This window comes from Anastrepha ludens, chromosome 5 (assembly GCF_028408465.1).
Source record: "Anastrepha ludens isolate Willacy chromosome 5, idAnaLude1.1, whole genome shotgun sequence".
In the NCBI taxonomy this organism is placed as follows: domain Eukaryota; kingdom Metazoa; phylum Arthropoda; class Insecta; order Diptera; family Tephritidae; genus Anastrepha; species Anastrepha ludens.
Window position 1 is genome coordinate 58543372 of NC_071501.1, and position 25784 is coordinate 58569155.

The 25784-nt window shown below is 36.1% G+C and overlaps 1 protein-coding gene across 1 annotated transcript in view; it reads right to left on the bottom strand.

Annotated features, from left to right (window-relative positions):
• LOC128864730 (uncharacterized) overlaps nt 1–25784 on the bottom strand; it is a 95427-nt gene that overhangs the window by 22328 nt on the left and 47315 nt on the right. Inside the window, exon 3 of the mRNA XM_054104482.1 lies at nt 12746–13080. Within this exon, the coding sequence (XP_053960457.1) occupies nt 12746–13080 (335 nt within the window). The remainder of the gene's footprint in view (nt 1–12745; nt 13081–25784) is intronic.

Sequence of the window (25784 nt, forward strand, 5' to 3'; positions counted from 1 at the left end):
AAGGGCATCACACCAAAATCAGTTGCAGCCATCTAAATGTACTGTTTGGTGCGGTGTTATGGCCACTAGAGTTATCGGTACATATTTCTTCGAAAATGAGGATGAAACGCCGGAATCGATTTCAGGAGCTTCTTACAGAACATTGATTGAAAACTTTTTGCGACCAATGGCGGAGCAGTATCCTAATTTGTGGTTTTAACAACATGGAGCAACTGCGCATACTGCCAGGCAAACTATGGACCTGCTGCGTAAAATTTTTGGCGATCGTCTGATTTCCAAAAATTCAGATTTCCCTTGGCCACCTCGTTCACCAGATTTGACTTAATAAAGCAGAGACTATTAGACAGCTGAAGCAAAATATTCGAGACGAAATACTGAGCCTTCAACAAAGATTGGCTCTTTTCAACGCGTTTTCCATCACACCACATAATCGAGAAAAATGGTGGACATTTGTCTGATATAATATTTCATACATAATTTCCATAAAATATATTCAATGTATAAAAACAATTAACCAAAATAAATGATTATTGCAGAAGTTATTTGTGTTTAACATTAGTAGGTGTTATTTGGCCCACCCTGTATATAATCAATAAAGTAATGTAGAGCGTAAAGGTAAAAAAAATCCAGCACTCAAAATACTTCTTTTTTATTTAGTAAAAAAGTTATTCAAAGACAAAATTCGGTGACTAATTTTGCGCCATGATAATCGACGCGAATGTAGTAGCATTCATCAGGTTGAAGAACATTGCTAGTGGTAAGTAATTTCTTGGTCTTTTGAAGATAAATGCTCCCAGCATATTATTACGATATATTTTGCAACATCTGTGAAACAATGGGCTGTCATTTTGCATGTTTGACAGCCAATTGGTATTTTTTTGAGGCGCTCACATTGGTAGTATCTTTGATCATTTTACGTTTCCAGACTGTGCATTTTCCTTCTTCCTCTTCATCCTATAAATAAAACAATACTATCAAATACTACTGGACGACATTCTCGGAATGACGATAACATATAGTAACATGCCAATGCTCACACTAAAAATATGAACTTTCGCTAAACCTGGGAATTTATCATCCTTGTATATTTAGTATGTATGTAAGTGCATTGTTGTACAGACGATCATGTGACTAAGAGAACTGCAAAGTTGAGAGAGAGACAGTAAGAGCTGAATAGAATGAGCGATCGGGAAGGTCATGAACCAATTATAGCAGCTGAATGCAAGTGGCGAGTTGACTTCTGGAGGTGGAGGTCTTTCAAAAACTGTTGCTGACCAATACGAAAGAAACGAACAACACGAACAAAAAGAGGTGGAATTACATGTTTATGAAAATTCAGTGAATGGCGTGGTAATATTGTGAATTGTGAGATTTAAACTAAACAAACTAATAAAAACGAAGTGCCGCGTGCCAAATTGTGAAAACACAAATTAATATAATACCTCCAAATAAGGCTTTTTGTTTTTAGTTTCTATGCCCTGAGGCAAGAAAGTGTGAGGGTGCCCGTATATTTTCTTGAGTTTGGTTGTTTCCATTGCTTTCGTCTACTCTTCCGCTTTACAAACAAGTAGTTCCTCTTCTTTTTGTTTGTTTATTAATGGGCTCCGACGACACAGTGAATTCGGAAGACGTAATTTGGTACTCTATCATGCTTGATACCAGGTAACGTAAGAATAAGACCGTGTATTTGTAATCGAATTGAAGAAAAAAGTACTTGATGACACTTTCTTGATGTCTCTCTTTCGCATACTCTTCTTTGTTTATTTCCATTTAAGAAGTGAGCATACATAAAATGAAGTATAATTCGACCAAATAGCGATCTAAAAACACCGTTCTATTACATTTTAAACGGTCCTGTATAATATGTATGTATGTATGTATGTATGTTTTTTCATGCGTTGAGCAATCACTCTTGTTTTCTTCGTACAACTCATAGTTATTGACACTAAAACAACATTGTGCCGAGAAAGTAGCGTCACTGCCAGAAATTCCTTTTTTTATTCTTTCTCTCTTACATGATCTCATGGTAGTGTTTACCTCATCTTACGCTCATTTGCCTTAATACTCATAATTTAATATGGAGTCTATGATTCCTGTAAATTTTACAAGCGCACAAGCATTCGATCGTAAATGAGGAACAATTGTATCCGTCTTCGATTCGCCATTTATCTGCTGGCTTGACAAAAAATTTGCCTGCGAAAGCAACAATAATATGCTTATGGCCCATAAAAGTGGTATAACTATTTTCAATACTGCTCTCTTACTGTTATTTGCCAAGTTTCATAATACCGCGTTCATACTTTTGTTGTTTCAATTTGGTATCACCCGTCGTATTTCCAATTATTTAGTTTTTAGTATAGTCAAGTAGGGTGTTGACCGAGCACGAGAATCATAAGTAGCAAGTTGAAGCAACAAATGGTCTCTGTATGAACACGATCTTACTAATATTCATTAAGTGCTTCCAAACAAATTTAGCAAACACTTTTCAAGTGCTACCAACTTATATACAGGGTGGGCCGTATAGCGTTTGCTTTTTGAACCACCTATTTTTTTGAGAATGGTAACACAAATGACATGTGAAATGTGTTCATAATTGACTTAAAGGTTTGACATTTACGAAATGGGACGCTATACGCTTGAACAAAATTGGGAAATATTGAAAACCTATTTCCAAAGTGGCGAGTCTTCTACTCAAACTGTGAGAAATTTGAAAAAGAAATTCCAAAAAAAAGATTTTCCAACAAAACCGTTTGTGGATCAATTTGTTAATCGTGTTCGTGAAAGTGGATCGTTAATGGATAAAACAACACGTGAACGTGCTCCTACAGTGCATATACCCGAAAACATTGCTGCTGTAGCCGAAAATGTGCGTGAACATCCAACAACCTCAACTCGTCATCGTTCTCAAGAATTGAACATTTCACGCACTTCTTTGAGGAGAATTTTGCATAAAGACCTCGGTATGAAGGCTTACAAAGTTCAATTGGTGCAAGCAGGCCCGACGAGAGGGGGGGGGGGGGGGGGATCGGGTACTTTTTCCCCCGGGCCCGGAGTTCTCAGAGGGGCCCGGACTCGAGATTATACGTATTTATATGAATTAGACATTATTGGAAAGGGCCCGCATTTGCAATTTTCCCCCGGGCCCGGATATGCTCTCCACGGCCCTGGGTACAAGAACTGAAGCCTAATGACCATCCAATGCGTTTTCGGTTCGCTCAATGGGCAGAAAATCGTTTGACCGAAGATGAGCATTTTTACCGAAAAATCATCTTTTCTGATGAAGCTTATTTTCACATCGGTTTAAGTCAGTTGGGCTATTTTTTGTGGGGAGCCGTTAAGGACAAATGCTATGCGAACTATCCAGAGACGATTGATGCTTTAAAACACGAAATCGAAGTTGCCATTCATGAAATTGGAGCCCAAACAATCGAAAATGTGCTTATTATTTTTCAATCATAAATGACAATGTTCAATCTTCAAAATAAAAAAAAAGTTTGAAAAAATATTGATTAGTTTTTTTTTATAGCCGATTCAAAAAGCAAACTCTATATGGTCCACCCTATATGTCTGTTTAGTTATTAATTTATCAAATTGCATAATCTATTCGCTACTTCCTAACGCATGGAAGATTGAAAGCATCTTAACTAACATCATAAAGGAATCGATATCGATAGGGATATGTTTAGCCAAGTGTGTCCGTCCGTCTATCCGTGCGCACGATAACCCAACACACCTCAATGAAGTTTGGTCCACGTATTGCTCTCAACTTCATTTCGCTTCTGATCGTAAAGCTGTGAGCTCCGTTTTGCTCGAAACCCGGTGCTTTATACGTATTAAGTTTTTCCTTTGGAAATCTGAACTCAGAGCTTCATTAAAGACTCAGTGATAAAATTTTCTTCTATTCAGTAAGTTATAATTGTGGCAGATTGCAATCATTGCTTCAAGTCCACCAATAATAAATTAACAAATCTACTTAGATAGAGAGTATTTAGTTCTCTGTTAGATTTGGGATATGTATTCTACTATTCCAATAGATCGACTGGACATTTTTAAATATGACGGCATTTCTAGTGCTGACCAAATTCTATAGTTCCAACATTAGTTTTAGTGACGTAAAATTAATAATTTTTTTGAGAATTAAAATTACTTTTGTAGAATTATAAACATGTGACAAATACATATGTATGTACAAAATTAAACTCAATATACAAATTTGTATATTATGTAAGAGTCAGAAGGCATCATACCTCCCCTGCATAATTCTAATAAAGCGCACCATGAACTTGTATTATCAGTATCGGCTGCGCAATTTGTTCTAATGAACACTAAAAATATAGTGGCGTACACAGCTGTAATAACACTTTCCTATATTTATTTGTGCAGCTCAACACAATTTCTGCTTGATCAACAGCTTACATCCCGGTGTGAGGAGCTTCTAAAGAGATATTAACCCTCCAATGCATAAGTCCGTCTTATTATTTACCTGCTATACCCGGCGCGCGTTGCTACGCCAACAACTAAAATAAATTTAAGAAAAATAACTTTAAATAAAAATCAATACACAAATATTCACTTCATTCTAAACCATTTTATTGATTTTGTTTATTTCGAAAAAATTGCGACATTACAAAGTTTAGTTTCAATTCGATGTTTATTGAAGTGCTGTGGGATACACAATATTCCTTGTTTTTCCATCTGGTGCGTAGACCAATAAATCAGAAGGTTTTGCGACACGTGAGCAAGCCACATAGAGCTGTCCATGTCTTTGTCGATTGTCTTTGTGCTTTGTTAATAGTCATTGCGAAAGCGGGTCGCACCGGGAACTGTAAACGTTTGAATACTAATGGCGCATCTGTCGAGATCATTGTGATACGTGGCGACAGTACGTCTTCACCTTTAAATTTTCCAGTCAAAATTGTTGCCTCGATAACATTGTTCATCATTTTCTTAACTGAGAGTCTGGTTCCGTTGCATAGTCGTGGTGGATTTATGTTTCGAAAAAGAGTGATGGGTACGCCAATTTTCAATGTAAAAACGCGCTTGGCAAATCAAGCGAATTCAAGAATTCAGTTGGATAGTTGACAACCTCGTCTTGATTCTGTACAGTATCGATGGACTTATATGTTGTCGTTTCACTGGGTATTCCATGCTGAATGGTGAAGTTGATGGTATTGACATCGATGTTTTTGGCTGCTAATATATTATATTATGCGTACTGAGCCACTGATGGTTTTTGTAGTTTTGTGCAATGTTTGGGAAAACTTTTTCCACCAATTCCTCGATGCTTTCTGTGATCCTATAGAAATTTTCTGGCAGGGTGATACATTGTGTAGATTCATCAATTTCCATTCGCCCATTTCCAATAACCAATAATTGTTTTGCAAAATTTCCAGCCGATACATCCCGTTGTAGTTGTACACGCAAGTTAGTTTTCAAAGTAAATTTCTGTAAATGACGCCATAGAACTGATGATTTAAGACATGCATTAAGTTCATCATCGGGTGTTGATTGTGGTATAATGGGCAGTGTTTGTCGAAATCCACCAGACAATAAAATTAGTGCGCCACCGAAGATACGTCTGTTTCCTCTCAAATCTCGCAGTGCGCGATCAAGCGCTTCCAATGCTTTCTTGTGAGACATTGTACATTCGTCCCATATGACAATTTGACACGTTTGGAGTACTTTTCCCATTCCAGAGTTTTTGCTGATGTTGCATGTTGATGCCTCAGTGTTTTGCAAATTCAACGGCAGTTTCAATGCTGAATGCGTTGTTCGGCCACCATCCAAAAGAGTTGCCGCAATTCCATATGATGCAATAGCCAGTGCAATATTATTTTGTGATCGCATGGTGGCCAAAATTAGTGAAACAAAATTAGTGTTTGCAGGTCGGTTTGAAGCAGGCATTTCCAATTGCACCAGTGCCTTGTTAGGGAATGGCAAACATATGTCTTCAATCAAAAGACATCTATGAACATGCCATATTCGTTTGTGTAAAAATACATGGTCATACTAATTTTTATGACAATCGGTTGAACGGGGCATCAATGTATATATTCTACAAACCTTCTCCGTCGAAAAATACTTACCTATATATACCAATTTTTATAATAATCGTGCCAGTAGTTTTTGAGTTAATCGTTGACATACAGACAAACATTCACTTTTATATTATAGAAGAAGAAGATAATAAACGCTTTTTAACGTGGTTTGTTTGACAGATGCAACGACGTGAAAACTGATGTAATTTATGTTGCGTTCTGAAACTAAAACAAAAGAAAGAATTTGCGAGGCCAATAAAATCTATAGCTCTTACATTTTTTAACTTTCCAATTTGATCGGATTCATGATATTATCACTTTTGTGTGAACGCATTAGATCCTCCAACGCAAACGCACACACGCGCAATATTTGTATGGGAAAAAGAAAAGGGCTGTTTTAGGGTTTTCCCCGGAAATTATTCGAATATTTCTCGCCGCACAAACCATCCTTGGACTTCAAGGAACATTTAAAAAAAAGAATTGTTAAGATTGGTCCATGCGTTGTTGAGTGATGCGCTTAACAACACATTTTTCGATTCATTTTTATATTATAGATTTGATAAAAAAATGATATGTACGGCCAGTTGATACTCCAGTGATAACTCGCTAACAACTGTATCCTGTGAGATAAATGATGAGACAACTGCGTAACTTCAACCCTTTATCCTATATTGGAATCAAGCCGATGTAAATTGTCAGTTATTACTTACTCGAACTTCTCGCCCAGCAAAACGTAGAAGAGGGAGACATATTCAGCGTTTCTACGGATGAAAAATTCACCGCTGACGTCATGGCAAAAAATAATGATAATCCATAACACAAATCGATTACATAGAAGACGAGGAGCCTCGATTGCGCAATAAAACATAGTATTTCGGGGTGATAAACAATTACCGGAAGTTTTAAATATATTGAGATCCCCGTATGACCGTATGTTTCCAAACAGTTAGATCATCTTGCAAACAAACTTGTATGTACGCCAATGGGACAATTAAAATTTAATGTAAATGCAATCAATATTTGTATGTTTAAAGGCATTTTGTTTTACAATATATTTTTGTATGCCAGTTACCGTAATCCGCACGAAATTACGAAATCGTGCAAAGCACATCAATAAGCAAGAAAAACAATGGTACACCCAACTCTGCTTTTACACGATTTTCAAATAACACGGTTCACCAATAAATTTTTAAACAGATTTCAAAAAAAAAATTTATTTTCTAAACGAAACATAATTCCTAAACGAATGCCTAATTGAATTTGAATTGAAAATTGTTCACGTAGGATTAAGTAAAGATACCTACATATGTACATATGAAGTTCCTTTAAAAACAATGAAATAAGTACATTTTAGAACTAATCAAGTACGACTGTGCATTAAAATTTCAAAGTAATAACTGGTTAATTGCGGTGGTGCAAAATAATTCATCGAATTTCGTTTTTGAATCATTTTTTTTATCAAATAAAAAAAATGTTTTGAGTGATAAAAATCTTTTTTTGACCTTTACGCACTCCATTGCTTGTCTGTTTTTATACTGTAGCTGTCCAGTCCGTAATATAACGGGTGGTTAAGTTTCAAGGGCTGGTGTTGATTTTGAATAAAATAGATTTGTTTTAGGAAATTATTGTCACTTCTCTTTATTGTGATAATATTGGTATGGCTCAATTTCGTATGGAACAAAATATCGGCCAAATGGCTGCCGCGGCCTCGGCGGCACACCTTCATCCGATGGTCCAAATTTTCAATGACGCTGAGGCATAATTGAGGTTCTATGCCGTTAATGTGCCGAATTATCTCATCCTTTAGCTCTTGAATTGTTGCTGGCTTATCAACGTACACATTTTCTTTCAAATAACCCCAAAGAAAGAAGTCCAACAGAGTCACATCACATGCGGCCAATTGACATCGCCGCGACGTGAGATTATTCGGCCATCAAATTTTTCGCGCAAAAGAGCCATTGTTTCGTTAGCTGTGTGACAAGTGGCACCGTCCTGTTGAAACCACATATCGTCCACATCCATATCTTCCAATTCGGGTCATAAAAAGTTCGTTATCATCTCACGATAGCTAACACTATTCACAGTAACTGCCTGACCGGCCTCATTTTGGGGGAAATACGGCCAAATGATGCCGCTGGCCCATAAACCGCACCAAACAGTCACTCTTTGTGGGTGCATTGGTTATTCGGCAATCACTCTTGGATTATCATTCGCCCAAATGCGGCAATTCTGCTTATTGACGAATCCACTGAGGTGAAAATGTGCCTCATCACTGAAGATGATTTTCTTCGATATGCACTTTGATTTGAACGCCCGTTTTCATAAAAAGCTTGAATTACTTTAACGCGTTGTTCGATTATATATCTTTCCATTGTTGAAATTGAGTTAGTCTGAAATTGAAAAATTTCAGATGAAATGCAGAAAAAAACTTGACGTTTAGGAGGGGTTCACATTCAACATCGGTCCTTGAAATTTAACCACCCTTTACATATACGCCTGTTATCAAGTAGCGATGAAGAGTTACAACATTGATTTTTTTCCTACTTTCTTTTTGGGCCACTAATGTGTTTTTCGTATAGATTGAATAATAATATAATAGAAGATTGCGCCCTGAGACTTACTCTGACGTCAGAAACTAAACAGTGCGAGTGGGAAGTAAAGAAGTGCCAAAATGACATATAAATTCAAGAATGATGAACAAATTTGCGAACGTTTGTGTCAAATTCTTCAATATACAAAATTTATTAGTTTTTATTAGAAAAATATTAGGCAATAAATATACCATGACAATATGAATGTAACGAAAATTGAACAGAACTTTATTCGATCAAAGAAGGATTGCACAAATATTCTAACTCGTTTGTCTCTAAATAGGAAATGCGCTGAAATTTTGATAGACTCCGTACATTTTTTTGATGATTTTTGTATATCCAATTTTGTAGCAGATATCGAAAGGATGTCTAATGCGAATTGCTGTTCTCAGTTGGTTACAGTTAATGCCACATCTTTCCAGAAACCTTCGATGAATTTCGATGCCGATGGACTTTCTCCTTTTTTAATTAGAAATTCAGTTCTTTTCTTTGTATGTAATTAAAATACATCTTTAATCGTTCCCTGTCCACAGGAGTTTTCATTGATTCGCGGTAGCCTATCCGCATAATATTCTGTTTATCATTTTTAACAAGGGTTAGGTACTATCACTTCAAAAAAATCTCATATGCTCTAACTTTTTTTAATTTTTTTCCCCGAAGTACCCCAGGGTAGCATTTTAGTTTTCATTTTCATTTTTAGTTGGTATAAATTCATTATTGTAACCATAGATTTAAATTGGTAAATAAACAAATAAGTAAAATAAATTTGTGACAGAAAAAAATATGTTTTTAGCACAAAATTAATCATTTATAAATTTATATGCCCAAAATAGAATTCATGTATCTATTAGAGGGTTAACTCTATGAAATTCATCGAAACTCCCAACTCATACTGTTCATATACTCGTACTCGTACGTAAATGTATCACGGTTATATCCGAAAATGTACTTATCTACATATTTTATTAGGCACACGTTGTGTGCTTGGGAACATTTATTTGCAGGACCAACTATGCTTGTGTGTATGTATGTATGTTGCCTGAAATTTTTTTCTTTACTGCACGTAATCATGCCTAAAGGTATGCTACAAACTTGTTAAAGTTCGTATGCCGCTTCCAAATAACTGCACTTGCATACTCGCATACATTAGGGTGGTTCTTTTTATATGAATAATTTTTATATGCGAATCTTGAAACCTAGAAATTAACTATAAGTAGTTCGCGGGCGACTATTGTTAAATTTATAATTTTAAAATATAAGAAGGTCCTATAGATTATATAGACCGTGATACTGTGTGCCATGTGTACCAGAGTACTACGCGGGGAGGGGTTTTGTACTAAAACCCCATCTTTTATCTATTGCCGTTTTGTATGCATATGGGGTAATGACCGCTTTTCTGGACATGTTTTCGATGTCTTGGTCCTAGTTGAGCTCACGAGGTACTTACGTCAATAGCGTGTGTAAGTCTCACTCCTTTTATCGAGGAGACATTGAAAGCGTTATATTCCTCCTTTATGGTGTTATGCACTGCCTTCCGCACAAACGATGAGATTACGTTCAGTATTTTGCCATCTTAAGAGTAGACTGTTTACAGTAAGATTTCACAGTAGAGGAAAGAGGACCCCTTCCAAATAAGTGACACTCACTGCGCACCTAATAGCAGCGGTTCCTCGTATAACCGAGGCAATAGTTTTTGTCGCAAGAAGTAACCGAATGAATTCCACTAGTGGCTGGTCTGGGCCCACCTGAAGGAGGGCACAAAAAACAGTATCCGGGTAGAAGTTTATTTTAAGAAAAATACGTAGAGTAAATTTCTTGAACGCAAGTCCCCTTTCTATTTCGTATACAATTCCATGTAGAGCTGCGTCCACGAGCCTGTCGCTCGAGAATGTGTGCTGCCTTAGAGAGTGTAATGCAATCCGGGTGAATTTGTTGTCGGATGTGGACGTCTAGCAATCATCACAAACAATTTGAGAAGAAATGAGGTGAACCTTATTGGCCTATGGTCCTTTGGTTTTACAAGGTACACTTTTGTCATGGTTCATCCTCTCGGTATATGACAAAAGTTGAGGCAGGCTTTATATTCGTTCGGATCTAAAGGAGGTGGGGCAGTTCGAGTATCAAACTAGGGTAAGTTTTATGTCGTATATTTTTAGTCGTTATCGGGAAATAGAAATAGATAGAAATACGAATCTACTCAAAAATAGGCGTGGCACAGCTCCTTTTTAAATTGTAATTGCGTCGTATTACCTTTTTAGTATTTATCATTTGCACCAAACCTTAGTAATTTTCCGTCATTTAGTTTTTATAAATTACCATTGTATGGGAGGTGTGCGTGGTTATTGACCGATTTCGACCATTTTCAATACTAATCTACCTTAGATAATGGGTATTATGCTTACCAAGTTCGATTGAAAAATATTAAATTTTACTCGGGTTATCAAGCGCTGGGCGAAAGTAGCGAACGGGCAGACAAGGCTAAATCGACTTCCCTCATTATTTTGAATCTTTTAGAGATTTTGTCTATATCCGTCTCGATTCCTTTTTATCGTTACATACAAAATTAAAATACCTTTGAGCAAAAACTCAGATATATTAAAGTGAAGATTTAAGAAATAAATAAATGCTTAGAAAGAAACAATATTTTAAGTTCAAAATGTTTGTAAACAAATTTTTTTCAGCCAACTTTGAAGAAGACCTCCCCCTTCAAGTTTCGTAATAGGATTCTCATAACTTTTCGAATTGTATTCAAATACGTAGCATACAACTGCGTGCACATATATGTACATAGGTGTCTTCGAGTCGAAACTTCTCTGCTTGCTATGTTTTGGCTCTGCTTGCTTGACGAAAAATTATCGTATGAAAGCAACAACAAAGTTATCGAGTAAGATTTGCCACTAGCGAATGTGGTTATACCCCATAAAACCGGTATGCCTAACCGGTATGCCTAACAGTTTCATAAGACCTCATTCATACTTTTGTTGTTTCAATTTGCAAATTCTCGTTTGGTGTTGCCCGTCGTGTACACACACAGCCGCTCCGTTACTTGCAATTTTTAGTTTTTAGTATAGTCAACAAAGGTGTTGAGAGAGAACCGCAAGTAACAAGTTGAGGCAACAAATGTGTCACCGTATGAACACGGTCTTACAAATACTCATTAAGTGCGTCCACACAAATGAAATCATCTATTCGCCACTTGCTAACGTTTGTCGAATCGGAAGAGGCCTTGTGCATGTACTTCGTGCAACACTAGAGTAGTCTATTTCACTGATTGAAAGGTATTAATATTGAAAGAAGCTAGCAATGAATCTCACAGCGCAGAATTTTAAGGCATTTCAAGATCGATGAGAAGGCGATGGAGAAGATTATCGTGCTTGCCATTTTCGACCTGAAAATTCAAAACAGTGGTGATTATTTTTTGAATATTCATGGGTATTTATAATTTTTCCGGCTTCCTGAGGATCAGATTATTAGTCATTAGTTTGTGTTATTTCTGAACAAGTTTTTCAACAAGACAATACTGTAAAAGGTATCGTAACTACGATCTGATTGAAATCTATAGTCTACATAGTTATGCATGATCAATTATACGAGTATGTATGTATGTATAATAGATAGCTGCAAGCTCAAATGTGTGGGTCACCTTTACGAGTATAAACTTCACTGATTATAAAAGATTTAAATACATTTTTAGAGTACGTAAATTTCTAATACTGGCAGGTCGATGTTGAAATATATAACGAGTAAAAAAGGTTGAATGTAAGGAATTTAACTAAAATCTTTCTTTATTTGAAACGTCCGCGTATGTCGATGTGTATGGAAAATGATGTCGTGAAAATATCCGTCACGGCGTCGTACGGTGGCGAAGTACAATTCTCAGTGACTCTAAGCGCATTTGTGGATTCCGAAGGTTGTTGGAGTAAAGATGAAATCAAAACCTTACGCATTGCTCTTGTATCGATTAATTGGAAATTATAGAAATTAATTTGCATTCTACGAGTATTAATCATTTCTGTTTAAACAAGTTTTTTCACTTATGTATGTTTGTACATAATATTATACGTTTGCTTGTAGTCCTATTTACTTTATTAAATGATCCCTAGTATTGTAACTTACCTCTGCTTACCGATGTGACCTTGTCACGCAGAATGTTCAAAGTGTGAACTCGTCCATATTGTTCAAACATTTTTCGCAATTGCATTTCATCCCATGATTTCGGAATTTGGCCAACGAACATTTTGATATTATCCGGATCCGGCTGATCTTTTTCAAATTCTTTAGCGCCGGTTATAATGTCAACGTTGTTGCTATCACCGTTGCTATGATTCGAAACGGATATTAAATTTGAGCAATCATCTGTCATGGGAGCGGTGAAAGTTTCATCAGTGTGATTAAGTTCATTGGGGTTCTTTTGAGAGTCGTTAGTCTCCTCACCATCGGACATTTTTCCACTGTGTAAAAAATAAAAATTACATGTTAGATTTTTAATCAATTCAGTCTTTGGTCTAACTATTGTATAATTTGCTTATTTCATATAAAAAAGAGCACAAATATTAGCCCATTGCAAACTTGCTTTGATATACTTTGAAGTAATATCCAGCATGCGCATGTCGCTGAGAATGTGAAGATACCGATACCCCAATCATTGACGACGGAACTGACGTTCCGCTACCCGACCATGACGAGGTGAGAATAGCAATAATGTTGCTGAAGAAGAACAAAGCCGCGGGCGCCGAAGGACTGCCGAGTGAGCTATTCAAACATGGCGGCGAGGAGCTGGTAAGGTGCATGCATCAGCTTCTATGCAAAATATGGTCGGATGAAAGCATGCCTGCCGATTGAAATTTAAGTGTACTCTGGCCAATCCATAAGAATCGCGATCCTGCAATCTGTGCCAATTATCGCGGGATTAGTCTTCTAAATATCGCCTATAAGGTTCTAGCGAGCGTATGGTGTGAAAGGTTGAAGTCCACCGTCAACCAACTGATGGGACCTTATCAGTGTGGCTTTAGACCTGGAAAGTCTACCATCGATTCACAATACGCCAAATCTTGGAAAAGAGCCACGAAAGGAGAATCGACACACACCATATTTTCGTCGATTTCACAGCTACATTCGACAGTACGGAAAGGAGTTACTTGTATAGTATGCCGCTATGTCTGAATTTGGTATCCCCACAAAACTAATACGGCTATGCAAGATGACGTTGCTCAATACGAGCAGCGCCGTCAGAATTGGGAGGACCTCTCCGAGCCGTTTGATATCAAACGAGGTCTCAGACAGAGTGACTCGCTGTCATGTGACTTCTTTAACCTGATATTGGAGAGGATCGTGCGAGCAGCAGAACTTAATCGCTCAGTCACAATATTTTATAAGAGCGTACAATTGTTGGCGTATGCCGATGATATTGACATCATCAGCCTTAACAACCCCACTTATAATTTCGAGGTTGTACAAGACTTCGTGTATTTAGGAACCAGGATTAACACTGATAACAATGTCAGTGTTGAAATCCAACGCAAAAGCTCTCTTGCCAAGAAGTGCTACTTTGGACTAAGTAAGCAACTGAGCAGTAAAGTCCTCTATCGACGAACAAAACTAACACTCTACAAGGCTCTCTTCATGCCCGTCCTAACGTATGACGCAGAAGCGTGGGCGTTGACAACATCCGATGAGGTGACGCTTGGAGTGTTTGAGAGAAAGATTCTGCGTAAGATTTTTGGACCTTTGCACGTTGGCAACGGCGAATATCGCAAGCGATGGAACGATGAGCTGTATGAGCTTTACGACGACATAGACATAGCGTAGCGAATAAAGATCAAGCGGCTCGTTGGCTGGGTTGTGTCGTCCGAATGGATACAAACGCTCCGGCTCTGAAAGTATTTTATGCGGTACCAGCTGGTGGTAGCAGAAGAAGAGGAAGGCCTCCTCGGCGTTGGAAAGATCAGGTGGGGAAAGACTTGGCTTCACTTGGTGTGTCCAACTGGCGCCGTTTAGCACGAGAAAGAAACGACTGGCGCGCTTTGTTAACCTCGGCCAAAATCGCGTAAGCGGTTATCGCGCCAATTGAGAAGAAAGAAGAAGAAGAAATATTGTATAAATATGTTATTTTTTACGAAGATATCCAAATTTTGTTCTTTTGTAAAAATCGTGCTAAGTATCAGGTATCAGGTGTATTTGTTTATTAACAGTGAGTGTGCGAATTAATTGTGTGATCACTGTAAGTGTGCTCTGCCCAGTCCATAAGAAGGGTGATTCTGCAATCTGTGCCAATTATCGAGGGATTAGCTGGAGAAGGACTTGACTTCACTTGGTGTGTCCAACTGGCGCCGTTTAGCACGAGAAAGAAACGACTGGCGCGCTTTGTTAACCTCGGCCAAAATCGCGTAAGCGGTTTTCGCGCCAATTAAGAATAAGAAGAATATTCAGCAACAAAGCACTCAAATACGCAGAATGTGCGAAAATAATGGCATTTTTAACGCATCATTGACTAATGCAAATTATTTTACTGATGCCAGATTTACATTTTTCTGAAATGTTGGTCATTTCTTACCAAAGGCATCATAATAAACTACAGAATGACACCTAAATCGAATAAATGACGAAAAAGTTGGAAATGTTAAGGTGATTTTTTTTGGAGATACCCTCAAGGTATCAGTTAAGTTTTTGGTAGTGTAACATTATTTAGGATCTAATAAAGAGCCCTGTGCTCCGTTTTATACTCCTAATGGTGAACAGTTTTAAATGGCAACGTTTACGAATATTGTTTCCCTTAATGAATCTGGTTAAATATTTTTATTCTAAAACTCATTGATAAGTTCTCGTACATATGTAAGCACTCACATATGTATGTATGCATGTACATACGAGTAAATTTGTTTTATCTCCCATAAGTTGCAAACATTACCACGAATGGTTTCCCACTTCATTTACGCGACCCGCTCAATAGGCCCCGGCGATGGTGCTACCAACAACAGGAAATTTTATCGTATTTTATTATATTTATTCCTAATTTAGTTGTCTTTATTTGCGCACAGTTTCACAACATTTCCAATCATTTGGCACAAACACAAACACTCATTCGCTAAACTTTGTAACAAACTTTTATTAGATAGACCCGCAGTTGCAGTAGATTTTTGCTGTGGCAATTGTTATTTCAACTTCATTTGCTAATGACAATAAAAATAACTACAGTTGCAACAACAATCACAGTAGCAGCGCAAGGCTAAAGGCAATAGGTCGGTGACAGTATACTGCTATACAAACAAAATAAAGAGCTTAACAGCACCATTTCCTACAACAACAATAGCGCCAATACATTACTATAAAATGTATCAACTAATTGTTATTACCGAACTAATCTAATCTAAAAGTTGTAAACAGTTTTACTTTGCGAATTACTAGGCAACTGCGATAGACCAGCAGAGTAATGGTATTGCGTATTGAATAGGTGATAGCCGATGCTGCTACTCGTACTTTCCAACAAAGACTAAAAAAGTAAAGGGTCTTTCTAAGGACGCGCCTAGATGTTGTTTTAAAGTAAAACATTTAAAATTGTAGTTTCTTTGACGTTTTACTATTTTTATTCAAAATACGCCTCTATAACAATCACATATATGTGAAAAGTGACGTCATTTAAATGCCCACCATGAGCTCGCCTCCAGGTAAAGTCTGCCAAACAGTCAATTCATGAATGCTTAATTGCTGAGAACGTCGATATATCGATGTTTGTTGGGTGTAGGTTGTTCAGCAAAACTTTGCGTTACAGCAGCTATGTATACGATTAACAGAACGTTTTTTTTTGCCTCTCTGTGCTTTTTCTATCCTCAGAAAGAGAAACAGTTTCTTGAAATTTATTCACCAACCTTTGAATTGTTGACTCACGCGGACGATTATTTTCACTAAAAAAGTTACACCGTTTGAAATGTGTCGTTCTTTAAGATCGACCATTTTCATAGTAAATCAAAAAAAGTACTGTGAATTGTTCAATAAAACGCAAAATAATTGCTTAAACATCAATATTTTTTTTGTCGCCTTCAGTCGTCAAAGCACATTTTAAACGCGTTTGAAGAGATTTTCTTCAGCTACTTCAGCGAATTCGCCTTAATGGTTTCTATTCGGCCGGGTCGATTTGTGGGGAGGCAAAAAATCTCCCATTGCTCTGTGAAAATCATATTCTAGGGATCAAAATAAGAAACTTTGCCGAATTAACCATACCTCTAAAACGAATTCTGATGTCCCCCAATTTGGGTCGAACTTTTAAGTTTCTTTTCTATAACTCACTTAAATTAATTTTTTCATTTACATATGTTCTGACTAAATAAATTTCTTAAGAGGAAAAATAGATATTATTATAAATAAAAAATAAATATTATTATAAATAAATAAAAACAAAGAAAAAACATAGCCATTTAGCTGATTTTTTCATGTAAAGGCCAAAAATGGTGATATTTTTAAATTGGGGGACATCAGAATTCGTTTTAGAGGTATGGTTCCTTCGGCAAAGTTTCTTATTTTGATCACTAGAATACGATTTTCTCAGAGCAATGAGCGATTTTTAAATCGACCCGCCCTAGTATCTATCGACTTAAACCGGCGTCCGCGGAGTGGCAATTTAAGTTTTGGGAAACGAAAAAAGTCACAGGGGGCTAAATCCGGTGAATCCGGTTGACGGTCGATGATATTTGTCGAATTTTTGGTGAAAAAAGTGTTCACAATATGAGCCTTAAGAGACGGTGCGTTATCATGGTGCAAGATCCATGAGTTTTCTTTCCACAAATTGGGCCATTTCCTACGCACATTTTCTCTCCACCGTCGCATAACTTCCAAATAATATTCTTTATTTACCGTAGAACCACTTCAAATGAATTTTGCAATATTCTGCAATATTTTCAACGATTCGGCACACGAAATCTCGCTCGAAACACCAAATTAGGACAAATTCTTTGTTCGATATTTTTATCCATAGTGAAAATCGAAGAGCACACCTGCGGTTGACTGATATAATTAAATGCCAAAAACAAGCTAATAGACAAATCACGCTCAAACTCTGCGACACTATAGAGGACAGTTGTACCAACATTCCAGCAAAAACAAATTTAGACATACATATGTATGTATGCGTAACGCGCGCTTTTTAAATGTCTAGCAATTATTCACTACAGACATCTAGGTGTCACTTTTGAAATACCCTTTATTTCAATGAAACTTTGTATAAATATTAGAGAACATGACAGAAAGAAATATATCTGATATCTTCGCAATAATAAAGAAAAATTGCCCACATTCGGTACAAACGAAGAACCAGTAAAAAAAAAACACGAAATACGATAGAAGTAAAATTTTGAAAAAACGCTCACTTTTTGGTAAACGAGTGTGTCCCGTTAACGACTTAATAAAAATCGCCCGAATTTGGTATTCCTCATTTAAATCCGCCATAATAATTGTTGATATCGTATAAAAACCACGCCCATGTTTCATATGCTAAGACTAAGTTACGGTCCATCCGTTTGATTTTACAAGCTTAACCCACATTATCTAGAATTTTTTGATTCCAATTAACCGTCAGCACAAATAAAATTTTACTAAAATCTGCGCGAGAATATAAATTTCGGCCTGGACGGAATTTAGTACTTCCTTATATGTTTTGCATACATTCTCCTGTTGTTAGGCTTATTTGCATTTTCCATTTATTCATGGTATTTTTGAAAAAGCGTATGGGCTTAGGATATATTTTGTATTTCCACCTTGGCTGTTTTTTACATCCTTTTTGCTAATTGGTTATTATAATGGAATATACTGTGGTGGTGATTACTTCCTTCATACTTCCTTTGTTCTATCTAATAACCAGACATGCCCCGAGGATGGGCACTCGGACATATGATATCTGCAGAAGCTGCCTAGATTAGGAAGAGGAAGAAACGATTTTGCACCTTCTGTACGACTGTTCTGCTCTATCCAAATGCAGATTAATGAGCTGAGGTCGATAATTTTCCAGTAAGGTGGAAGATCCCAGCACGAAATCAGGGATCTGAATGGTCTAGATTGGTTTAAGGAGAGATACGGACAAGTTTCCCATGCGTCACTACAATGGGCTATGAGCTTAATGTGTCCTATAATGGACAACCGCTACAACCTAACCAACAACCTAAGTAAGCAGTTCATTGGTCTATAACTTGGCAGATTAGTGGTTTGTTTTTTGGTTTGATATACGGTGGCTTGTATAAAAAAAATACCAATCTAACGGTTAGACGCGATAGAAGTGAAACCTTCCGTAAAACAAACTGAGAGAGAATGAGACGAAAGCAGCATTAGGGGATAATTATAGGTTCATTATCATATTTCATTTTCTTCATTTTATTATTATTCATCCTCAATGTTTTTAATTTCAACAAATGCTACGAGTGGCTTATGATAGCTCGACACTTTTCTGCATTATTTTTCGGCATAATTGCGGTAAATATTTAAAAATGAAAATATTTACGAATATAAAAATACGGACGCTATATAGCACACGCGGTTGCTATTATGAGCGTCGTAACGCGTATGTACATATATTACACAGACGGACTAACATACACCCAAACATTCGTAGGACGCTTGGTCTAAGCAAGTATTAGGTAGTGTAGTATAGGTATACATAATGCCTTCTCCCTCACCGTGGCTCCGTAATACGCAGGCGCGCACACATACGTACTAGCATACATACAAACATACATACGTATGACGTTTGAACTAAACACCAAAGCACCAACGATTCTAAAGAAGTTTTCACTTCAAAAAGACTCGAGAAAGCAAAAAATCGTCGGTAATAACCGACTTTGTTACAACGAAAAAACCAACACATGCCGTTAATAATTTGAATAAAACAAATTGGCAGATGGGCTGGACATATCTGAAATATGTATCCGTTGATGAGATCATTTTTGGTCTAGCCCGCCATAAACGTGAACGCTTGTGAAGTAGCGATGGAGAATTTCAAAATTGATTTTTTCCCTAATGTTAATTAGAATTTTTTTATGTTTTGTACTTATGGATTGAATTTTCAGTGTACACTAATTCTAGTTTTTTGCTGTAACAAAAACTAATTAAATTTTATAAACTCTTATGTAATGTGAATTTCATTATTACTCCTTTTACACGGTTTTTTGGGAAGTACCTGGAGTTTTTTCATCTTACACGATTTTTCAAAAGTTGTAGAACATTTTCCCAAATTTACCGAATGTCGCTGTATTTTTTTCCACGATTTTTCCCCTCTTTTCTAGATACGTGCCTACCGTGTAAAAAAAGAGTTGGGTGAAAATATATATGTTACACACTTATATTCGTTACGTAACTGCTTTGTTAATTTCCGCGCTCCCTCCCTTATTCGTTCGTCTTGATATTTTCCACAAATGGAGGGACCTTTTTTGTGCCCCGTCCAAACGGCAGGTGGTTTTTTATGAGGAGCTTTTCCATGGCAGAAATACACTCGGAGGTTCGCCATTGCCTACCGAGGACCGACCACTTTTAGAGTCTATTTTTTCTATCATTTGGCATTTCGTGCCCGCGTTTTCGCACCCATGTACACCCATGTACACCCATGTACACCCATGTATGATAGTCACATAAAAGTCTCCATATAGTAACTCTAAGGGCCAATAGGTCTATGTGACGGCTTGCAGCCAGCCAGATCAACCTAACATAACCCAATGTTGTTGATATTCCTGATTTTGTTAATGATTTTGTAGCGTAGGCGTTAAGTTATCGTTGGGGTTACTAAAGTTATATATAGTGACTTTAGTACTGCTTTAATTATGGATATGGCCGGTATGATCAAAAGCTTTGTAAATATTAAACGTTTCCGCTTGAAAAATTTAGTTATAAGGTTAGAGAACTCTCGACATGCCATGTTCTTAGATTTTGGCCCGCCAGTGAGCAATAACGGCCAACCACTATTTGGTATTGCCTGGCTGGGCTGTATGACTGTTCAATGGCCAAGTTCATTTCAATTATTGCTTTGAAGTGTAACGATGTGTTTTATTCTGCCTGATTAAATAGCCAGCTAAGCTGATATTCGTGATGTTGGGTTCAAGATACATTTTTTAAAGGATAAAATAATAATACTAAAATAATACTGTGGATTTTGCTTTTGATGAGTTCAGGCTTGTTGCTTGATTTTCAGTTCAGCAAAATATACGTTGTTGAATAAAAAACCTTTTATTATTTCAATGACCAATAAAGGTTTATTTGAATCTTTTAGTTTTATTTGATTATTATTTTGAATTTTAATAAATTTATGCATGGCTCTATATTCTATGATGAACAATTCGTTCTATTCCGTTCGTTTTTCTCCACCATAAGCTTGGCGCCTATCTCTTCTCAATTACATTTCCACATACATATGTAGATTATATCAGTGTTTTAAATTTAGAGCTTTTCATCGTTAAGCAAAAGTGTGACTTCAAATTTGTGCCTAATTGCACACAGAACAAAGGAAGTATAAAACCAAGAAGGTGCAATCGAATCGAAAACAGCTCTTTTCCTTTTTGTTCATTCGCATGGAAAATTGAGTTAGGTAGTTAGGTTAGGCGAAATGGACTAATAATACGTTCGCATATGCATTAATCACCTATAAATCCACCAAATTAATCTAGCCATTCACATATGGCAGATTACCTGCAAAATTTACAATCAGCTGCCAATACTGCTTTGAGAGGTTTTTCTTCATAGAAATTATTTTGGTGGAATATTTCGGTGTTTTTGCTTTCTTTAATTAATATTAACGATATGTTGTTGTTGTTGTTTTCAACAAATAGGTAAAGGCATATCACATTCTTGCAGAGGCCCTTCTACTTCTAATGTTCGTAAGAATGTTTTGAATATAGTACAAAAGTTACCCGAGAAACAGCAGAACCAAATAATAACTAAAATTTTGAAAAAAAAATATCCAACAATGATAACGAAGTTAAAGATGAGCTCGTGTTAAATACTCTGGGATCGAAGGTTCGGGTAACTGTTAATAAAAAAAAGAAAAAGAATTAAGATTTTCTGCCGAAAGATTAGACAATTTCCAAGCTAATACTGGATCGTCTACAAATGATATGAAAAAATTGGCTAACTTTATTCGTAGTTCTGCTGGTAGAAACTCAGTTCCCAAGAATTACAATCAACATTTTTATGAAAAATCTAATATCCTGGAACACATTTATAAAGAAGGTTTCTACGAATTCGAAACATCCCAAGACGGTATTCAACAGAGACCAGTTGTGTATGCTACTGCATCAGAACTCGTAGACTTTGTCTTTGAAAATCGAAACATTGAACATATTGAACAATCGAAAATAAAAGTAATGGCAGATGGAGGACAAGATTTCTTCAAAGTTTCTCTTTCAATATCAATTCCAGAAGACGACTTGAAAGAAAATGACTTGGATAAAAGTAAAAATGTTTCAACTTACTCTACTGGTGGAAGTATGGCAAATAAACGTATGTTGACTAGTGTATTTAAATTGCTTTTATTAGGCATAGAGCCTCGGATTAAAGAGACCTATGATAATTTTGGTTGAATTGACGAAACTCTATGAGATACCATTTAAATTTGTTGGAGATTTAAAGCTCGTTCTATTGGTCAATGGGCAGCAAACTGCAACGGCTTTCTACCCTTGCCCTTATTGCTTCGTCACATTAAATGAATTAAAAAGTTATAATAAAATGATTGAGGAAAATTATATAAGCAGTGATGACAAAAATCTTGATTTAAAGACCTACAAGCATTTAAAAGATGACTACTTTAAATTCAAGAGCTTGGGTAATGACAAAAAAAAGTCTAAAGAATGTCGCAGTACAGTAAATCACCCTTTATTCATTGAATACGGCACTACTGAAGATGATAACTTGTACGTACTTCAGAAGTGCGTTCCTCCTGAACTATACCTATTACAAGGGTTTGTCAACCAACTTTTCTGGGACGGTATAGTTAAAATTGAGGAAATTGGAAAATATAGAGCGTTATTGTGGCCGAATAAATTAGGTATATCTCATAAGAGCTATCAAGGAGATATGTTTGAAGGCAATCAATGTCGAAAATTACTTAAAGAGGCCGATAAATAGCAGGATCCTGAAATTTACGAGCTTGCAGGACCTTTTCGTTTACAGCCTTAAATTGCTGCATTTAAAGCTATGAATAAAATTGTTGAAAAGTGCTTTGCTGCCAAAAAAGCTGATCTTACTGACTTTAACAAAAATTTAAAAGAACTCCGTGAAACCTTAAAAAGTACTGAAATTTCTCAAACACTAAAAATTCATATTATTCTGGAGCATTTGGAGGAAGCAATCATATTCTTGAATAATGATGGCTTAGGTTTATGGTCCGAGCAGGCTGGAGAGTCAGTTCATAGCGAGTTGAATAAATATTGGAAAAGATTTAAAATAAATTTGCTAGATGAACCATCTTTTATAAGTCGCTTAAAGAAAGCTGTCGTTACATTTTCATCACATCATGTTTAAATTTAGAAACTTAAGTTTACAAATTCTAAATAATATATCGTCCCCTTAGTATAACAATAGCCTATGTGCTCATAGGCTATTATTTTTTTATTGAATATTTGGATTCTCCATTGTCGATTTTATATGTGGTCAAAATTTTGTCAAATTCTAGTTCCACAAAGTGGGTTAAAACGTCAGTCAAAAAATAATAAATATTTACAGACATAACGAGATTTGAGTGAGAGCTACTTTCGACAAAAAGTTTGAAATTCATTTTCTCAAAACATCAAAAAATGTATAGGCTATTTTAATACTAAGGGGACGATATACAGAAATAGTAACACATCTTAATATCTAAAAATAAAAAAAATCTAAAAAAACAAAAAATCTGAAAAAACATAAAAAAAATAGAAAAAAAGGTACAAAGTAAGTTACCTCCACGTGGTGTACCTTGGAAACGATTAAAATCGGCTAAAAACTTACGTAAGATTCTTTATTATTCTCTTGCATAATACAAATTCAAACGAGATTATACTTTTGATATTGATTCCAAATTGTCCCAACATGAAATATAAAAATATGAATAACTTTTGAAAAGGAGCAGGTAGGATTTCAATTCCAACGGATTTTTCACCTATAATCATCAACAAATAAAACCCATCTTGCAGTTTTTGTCGACATTTTTGTGCAACCTATCGATGCTTCCTGCCTACCGTGTGAGGTTGCAAAAAATTAAAAATTATGGCAGCAATGCGCATGGGATATTTAATACTACATTTTATAATAAGTAATAAGAGGGCAAAACGTTTATGGATACACGCTTTTTACTGTAAAATGAATCCCTAATTAACAATATTTAACAAACATTTTATTAGAATTCTGTTTACAGACCTGTTTTCTTTGCCGGCATCCATTTCATTTAGTTTTTATTTGGATGTTTCTCCTCACATTCGTAATAATAATTATCGATAACACAGAAAACACAGGGTTGTATGACGAAAAGTATCGTTATTATCTAGGGTTATTTTATAATCTCAGATTTTGGGAGAGAAATTTTGTATGGGAAATCGCGCTTTTTAATTACAGATTTTGAGTTAAGTGCGAAAAAGTAGTCACATCTACTTATACAGGGTGGGCCATATAGCGATTGCTTTTTGAACCACCTATTTTTTTGAGAATGGTAAAACAAATGACATGTCAAATGTGTTTATAATTTACTTAAAGGTTTGACATTTACGAAATGGGACGCTATGCGCTTGAACAAAATTGGGAAATATTGAAAACCTATTTCCAAAGTGGTGAGTCTTCTTCTTCTTCCGCGGTTACAGTAAATGGCGAGCGTTACCGTGACATGCTCAATGAGTTTTTGTTTCCAAAAGTTGAAGAGGATGACATGGACGATATTTGGTTTCAACAGGACGGTGCAACTTGTCACACTGCCAAAGTTACACTCGAACTTTTGACTACCGTTTTTGAATTCCGATATCAATTGGCCGCCTCGGGGCTGTGATTTAAGCCCGTTGGACTATTTTTTGTGGGGAGCCGTTAAGGAGAAATGCTATGCGAACCATCCAGAGACGAGTGATGCCTTAAAACAAGAAATCGAAGTTGCCATTCACGAAATTGGAGCCCAAACAATCGAAAATGTGCTTAAAAATTGGGTTGATCGAATGGCCTACTGTAAAGCCAGTCGTGGCAATCATTTGAACGATATTATTTTTCATTCATAAATGACAATATTCAATCTTCAAAATAAAAAAAAGTTTGAAAAAATATTGATTAGTTTTTTTTTTAAATCCGATTCAAAAAGCAAATTTGGCATGGCCCACCCTATATATGAACGTATTATAAGACTTCAGCTTCTTGTCAAAAGATTTCTAAAATAAAAAAAAACTGCAATTCCGACCACTTTCTCTACCAAACCGCTTAACAAGGTGCGCCAGTCATTTCTTTCTCGTGCTAAGCTTCATTTTATAGTGTTTTACCATAAAATGCCGCACACTGCATGTAACTAAAACAGCACAGATATTAGAAATTTTTGTCATATATATACATACAAACATACATAATTATATTTTCACATTTTGTGAAATATGGAAAGGTAAGTTCGTTATTTGTTATATATAAAAGTAATTTGTTTTGTTATAAATTTGTTGTCGTCAGAAAATGAATAGGGGAAGAATGTTCTTATTTGTATTTCTGTACAATGATTTTCAGTCAAACAAGTCTCGGTTTTAAGCTCGAAGCTTGACCGCCGTCATTTATAATTAAATCTACCTTGCTTCATTTCTTCGTCGCCTCGAATAAAAAACCATATATGTATACCATATAAGATTAGAATTTTATTGTTGTAAATATATGAGTATGATATACCTTGTAATAAAGAAGCGGGTAATCATCAGGCTTGGGATGCATGTCTGCAGAAATTTATGTCAATTGTGATGAAAAAAAGCTAAACAAATTTGGTGCGATATTATCGATAGTCCTAAAATCATGGATGTATCATAAAATAACACCTACTATCGATACTATCAGCGACAGCTCTAATTGAATTTACCGTCCATCTGACTTTTTAATGATTGCGTTCTGTAAGTTACGATTTTAATATTGCGGCATCACTTTTCGAGCAAACCAAAACCAGAGAACGTTAATGTATAGTATAGAGAAGTCCCACGGGCTACGAATAGTG